Source organism: Seriola dumerili, unplaced genomic scaffold (genome assembly GCF_002260705.1).
Source record: "Seriola dumerili isolate Sdu_G_001 unplaced genomic scaffold, Sdu_1.0 BDQW01001125.1, whole genome shotgun sequence".
Taxonomy (NCBI): Eukaryota; Metazoa; Chordata; class Actinopteri; order Carangiformes; family Carangidae; genus Seriola; species Seriola dumerili.
In genome coordinates, this window is record NW_019175380.1 from 20,001 (window position 1) to 25,847 (window position 5,847).

At 40.7% G+C, this 5,847-nt stretch overlaps 1 protein-coding gene across 1 annotated transcript in view; it reads left to right on the top strand.

The window, feature by feature from the left end:
* The window catches only part of LOC111237950 (MAGUK p55 subfamily member 4-like), a 13,243-nt gene extending 9,812 nt beyond the window's left edge, over positions 1-3,431 (top strand). Inside the window, exons 15-19 of the mRNA XM_022767266.1 lie at positions 917-997; positions 1,484-1,577; positions 2,012-2,120; positions 2,316-2,450; positions 3,180-3,431. Coding sequence (XP_022622987.1) covers positions 917-997; positions 1,484-1,577; positions 2,012-2,120; positions 2,316-2,450; positions 3,180-3,365 — 605 coding nt within the window. The 3' untranslated portion in view covers positions 3,366-3,431. The remainder of the gene's footprint in view (positions 1-916; positions 998-1,483; positions 1,578-2,011; positions 2,121-2,315; positions 2,451-3,179) is intronic.
* The last annotated feature ends 2,416 nt before the right edge of the window (positions 3,432-5,847 follow it).

Genomic DNA, 5,847 nt, shown 5'->3' on the forward strand with positions numbered 1-5,847 from the left:
GAGAAACTATTTGAAACAGGGTCTCTTGTGTTGTATTGCCATACTTACTATGGCTTACTTGGGTTGTAATAATTTAGTTGTAGTAAGTCTCACCTCCCTGTAAAACATCTTAGAAGAGACAGTCCGCAGACTTTCCACAAGCAATTTACTTGTTTGTTTGTTTTTGGTCAATCAGTTTGTTTATGAGTATATTTCGAAACAAAAGTTACACAGTGCTTTACAATAAAAGCAATTAAATATCAAAGAATTGACAGTAACAAACACACAAGCAGCAAAATAAAATGGCAGAACATAAGTGAAGAAAAGAGTCTTGAGAACTTTTTCAAAGATTTTCTGCTGAACTGGAAAATTAAATAGTAAGAAGTAAAATATTCCAAAGTTTAAAAGTAAAGACAAATCTTCAGTTACCTTCATTCTAGGTCGAGGTCTGTAAATATCCAGCTAAGACTTACATATAATATAACTTAGAGTTATTGTATTACTTGACAGGTAATAACTATAATCTTATAATAACAACAATGGAGTAATGCAAAAAGTTTAATTTTTAAATTTTTTAACTAAATTCATTTTTCCATACTGTAAAAAGATAAAATATTTCTGCTGCAGGGTCTTTTGATCATGTCATGTCTAACTTCTCATAGAGTCCAGGCAGTGCCTCAGGTCAATTAGTCTCCAGGGATCATCACGTGACGGATAAGTGAGTGTCGTCAGCGTAGAAGTGAAAAGACAAAATAAAAGACCTTATAAATCTCCAAACTCTATGGAACTACAATACTAATCTGCTTGAATACCCCTTTAAGTTATTTTGTGTAGAGCTTACATTCCATCTCTTACTGTGTAATACTCTGTTCATATTCTTGATCAGTGTCCCAGTGTTTGTCCAGCACCATCATTGTATTCCTCCTCCTCTGAACAGGGGCTTCAGGAGTTGGAGTTACTGAACTGAGGAAGAGACTCATCAAACTGAACCCTTCGACCTTCCAGGGACCCGTACCTCGTATGTTCCCCCCACAAATTCAACACATTCATTTAAAGTGTTTCCTCAAGTTACGTTGCATGACGTTGCGTTGCGTGATGTTGCATTGCGTGATGTTGCATTGCGTGATGTTGGGTTGCGTGACATTGCATTGCATGACGTTGTGTTGCATTGCATTACATTACATTGCATTACATTGTGTTACATTATTTTATGTTAATCTATGTTACGTTATTTTATTTTACGTTAGTTTAAGTTATGTTATTTTTTATTATGTTATATTTTGTTACATTTCCCACAAAACATGTTTGTTGTTGTAGTTTAGTTGGTAAGGAACAGAATTTCTGGGAGACAAAGTTGGACGAACAACAAACAGGAAGTGACTGATAGCTGTTGTCAGGGGCTTGTTGCTGGATTTGCTTCATGGTGCTGAACTCTGCGTCTTTGTAACCATCAGTTACTGTAATAATTACACACCTGGTTGTGGCTGTTGTTCTGTTTCATTAGACACCACTCGTCCAATCAGTGCAGGGGAGCAGACAGGAAGAGAGTACCACTTTGTCACCAAAGAGCTGTTTGAGTACATGGTCTGTAACCACAGGTGAGCTTTTATCTTCTCTTGACTAGTTACACTTTTCATATGGTTTAAATTGTGTTTTGCTACAATAATAAACGTACTGTACATAGAGTGGTGTACCTACCTTTGTTGCTATGGTTACTATAATAACAGCCACAGTTTGGTTAGGTTCATGAAAAGATCATGATTTGGATTAAGATAAGTACTTCCTCAACATTACATGGTCTTTGTTGTCATGGTTACAGTATCAACAGACGAGTTGTGGACTTGTTTTTTTACAGGACAGTTTTGTTTGACTGTATTTTCATTCATTATGCATTTTATAGTGCTCAGTGTTAGTTTGGTTCTTATTTAGTATTTCTTGTATTTTGAACTTGTTGCTTTAGAAGTGTTAGTGTTTGTGTCTTCAACTCAGTTCATTTTAATCGGTAACTAATTTCTCACGTGTGTATGTTCAGGTTTGTGGAGTACGGCGAGTATAAAGGACACCTGTACGGGACCAGCATCGACGCCATTGACGACGTGCTGAGACGAGGACGGATGTGCATCATCGATGTCGAGCCGCACGTGAGTTTCATTAAGCAGCAGACGTCCTGTAACGACGTGGCACAGATACTTGAACCATGAGTTTCTTTAAAGGCTGCTGGTCATTGTCATTTTTAGCACTAAGGTTATTTAACAGGAGAATGTGGTGTATTTGTTGGGGACTATTTTCAGCTGGATGAATACAGTAATCCAAGATGCGCTTTTTTATTGTTACAGAGTATCCCACCACTGCGCACGAGAAAACTGAAGCCTTACGTGATTTTCATCAAGGCCCCCGGCCCAGAGAGACTGAGACAGAGTCGGAGAGACGCCGGGCTCATCACACACTACAGCGTCAACAGAGCTTTCACAGTAAGAGCGCCGCTCTCCGTCTGAACCCTCAGTCAGACCAGATACTACACAACACAGGCACAATCTGAGTTTAATTTCCTTTTACATTGAAATGAGTGAATTCACAGACACATTCTCAGGGAGTCTCTGCTTCTTCTCTACAAAACCAACAGAGTGAAGGAACAACGCTGTAGAAATCCCTGCACATTTAGTTTGTCTCATTAAACAGAATAAAAGAAAGAAAGTCAGTCAATCACTTAAGAAGCTAAACCTCAAAACAGTTCCTAAACTAGAATAAAAAACTAGAAAATATAACTAGAAGAAACATGGTCACAGTCTCTTCTTCCTGAGTTACAGTGTTGAATAATGGCCAGAGGTGTTTTTGCGGAACATTATGATGTCACAGTGAAGATGACCTTTGACCTTTTGGATATAAAAAGTCATCACTTTATTTTGTCCTTATAGACATTTGGGCTAAATTGTGTCATAATAAGTGAATGAATTTGTGAGAAAAACATGTCGTGAAGCGTTACTGAGATATCGCATTCACAAGAACGTGAGATCACCATGACCTTTGACCTTTGACCACCAAATTCTAATCAGTTCATCCTTGAGTCCTAGCGAATGTTTGTGCCAAATATGAAGAAGTTCCGTCAAGGCGTAACTGAAAGACTAACGGTGAAAGAGGAGCACATATTGAAAATGGTACGAGTGTCCATTCAACACAGGTTCATGTTTCTGCTCCTGCAGGAGGACGACTTCGTGGAGCTGGAGGAGGTGTCCTGGCTGATGGAGGGAAAGTACAGACAGTTTTTCGACTGTGTGCTGGTGAACGACGACCTGCAGGACGCCTGCATCCAGCTGTGCTCCATCATCCAGCAGGCTCAGGAGGAACCGCAGTGGATCCCTGTCAGCTGGACCCGAGCAGAGGAGTAGAGAGGGGGAGGAGCACAAAACAGAGAGGGAAGGATCTGAAAGTAGGTGAGGAGGAGAGAAACAAGGAAGAGAGGTGTGATAGAGGGAGGAGGAATTATGCAGATGAACAGGGAGGAGGAGAAAAGGAGGAGAGAAGGATAAGGACGGGAAATAAAAAATAAGAGCAGCAGTTAGGATAGAAAAAAAGATACTGAGTCAAATGTAAATAAGACGTGGAGACGAATGAAAGGACAGGAAACAAGAGAGAACGAGGAAGATCTGAGGAGAACGTCAATAAGCCAGTTTGTGTTTGGGATTTGCAGTAAAAGTGAAGTAAAGTGTGGAGTTGTAGTAACACATGCTTGGTTAAGTTAAACCTCAGAGTATCAGAAGGATTCAGTCTCAGCGTTGGCGGGAAATCAGGCTCAGTCAGGAAAAAACGTTAAGGCATTTGCAGCAATGAAAGAGATTTTACAGCGGTACAGTTCTACAGTTTCCATGGAGACCAGCTTGTGATACCGTTTAACATCTGAGTTGGCCAGAAGAAAAAAATGTCAGAAGGCAAGAAAACCAAATTGGTCAGAGGAGGAAAATGTGAAACTTGTAGAAGAAAATAACAAAAGAAAACACGTCCTTGAAAGTAAATTTAATCCTCAAACAACATCTAACCGGGGAAAACGAAGCAGGGTTCAGTTTAACCAGACTAAAACAAGCAGGTGTGACAACACTGTGTTCACCAGAGTGAAGCTGTGTCCAGATCAACGATGAGCTGAAACTCACTCTGTAGGTTCATCTCTACCTGAACACCTGAACATTAAACACTGTTTCTACTCTGTCGTTTCATCCAGTACATTGTTATTATATAATATATGAACTGAAGCTGCTGTAAGTACAGAAGCGTCGTTGCTTTGCACCGCTGAGCTCCGTGACTCCTGCAGAACCTCGTCTCTGACTCTGAACCTTTGAACTGGTTCAACTCAACCAGAAGTTTCCATCACTGCAGCTCCGTTCTGACACGTGCTTACTGTACGTGCGCTAATTAATTAAAGATCAAGATAAAATCATGTCTGTGTCTCTCTAAAACCCCCCCCCCACCCCACCGCCCCTCCTGCCCCTCTCCTCCCTGTCTCTGTGTCTCAGGTTAATCCTGTGCAGGGCAGATGTAGCTCAGGCGGTTTAACAGGAGGATTAGTTTCTTCTCTCTGCATCATTCAGCTTCACTGTCATCTATACAAACGGGGGGGGGGTTACTGTGTTTACATGTTGAAATGCTTCTTCATGAGGTCAGATTATAAATTAAACTGTTGGTATTGACGAATAAATGAAGTGTAAAAGCTTTTTAAATAAATTTAATGACTCACTAAAAGTGTGTTTTATTGTTATTGTCATTAATTTAGAATAAATACATAATTATTCTAGTGGCACACTCCAGCTTCGTGTGTGTGTGTGTGTGTGTGTGTGTGTGTGTGTGTGTGTGTGTGTGTGTGTGTGTGTGTGTGTGTGTGTGTGTGTGTGTGTGTGTGTGTAATAGGATTCACTGTGTCGGCCCGGTTTCTGTGCTGTGAGGGTTTTTACCTCTGACCTCAGACACAACCAGCACACCTGCTCAGTTTCTGCACTTTCATACAGTTACAACAGCAAAGTGTTCGGAATAGAGACTCATGGGCGTTGTAGTACTACGACAGAAAAAAAAACATTTCTACGTTGAGGAACATTTAGGATTTCAACTTTACAATGTGAATTTTCAGCTAATATGTCCCTTTGTTAATACACCGAGGTCAGGAGGTCAGCACAGTTATTACAGACTCACATCACATGACTCACATTGATGCAAACTGTTGACGTGGCTTCTTATCATGTAGATAAAGTTAAAATTAAACCTTGATATTCACTGTAACATCTGTCATGGTCCACTCTGTGTCTCCTGTTGTTACTCATTAATAATCATTAAGGTTGTAACTGTGATTTAATGTGATTAAATGTGAATTCAGTTCAACTTTGTAGGAACTTTACAGGTTGATAAAAACAGAGGATGTTTTTTAAAAGTTGTGTTTTTTCTATTGAACAAACAGGACGAGAGATTATTAGCATCTGTGGCTAATTTGTAGCCGTGCCAGCTGGTGACATTGCAGCTGATCGACCAATCACAAAGCTCCCAGAGGCTGTCAGGGCTCAGAGCAAGATCCACCTGCCACTCTAAACCCCCCCCCCCACTGGGGACGAGTCTCAAATCTGTAGATGAGCCTCCTCTCCTCGTCTGTGTCTGCTCTCTGCTTCATGTCACCTCCTCCCTCTGATTCATGCTTCAAGTTTCTCATCTGAAGACTTGAAACTCTGCTGTGACTCTGAATTCACCTTTCAGGATGAGACGAGGACAAAGAGACGGAGACAAAGACAAAGTGAAGGAGGGACAGTTTTTGAACTGAGTCTCACCCTAAGACACTTTCCCTCAGCCTGATGAGATCAGAGACACAGTGACTGTCTGTAGTGTTTCCTCTTCACA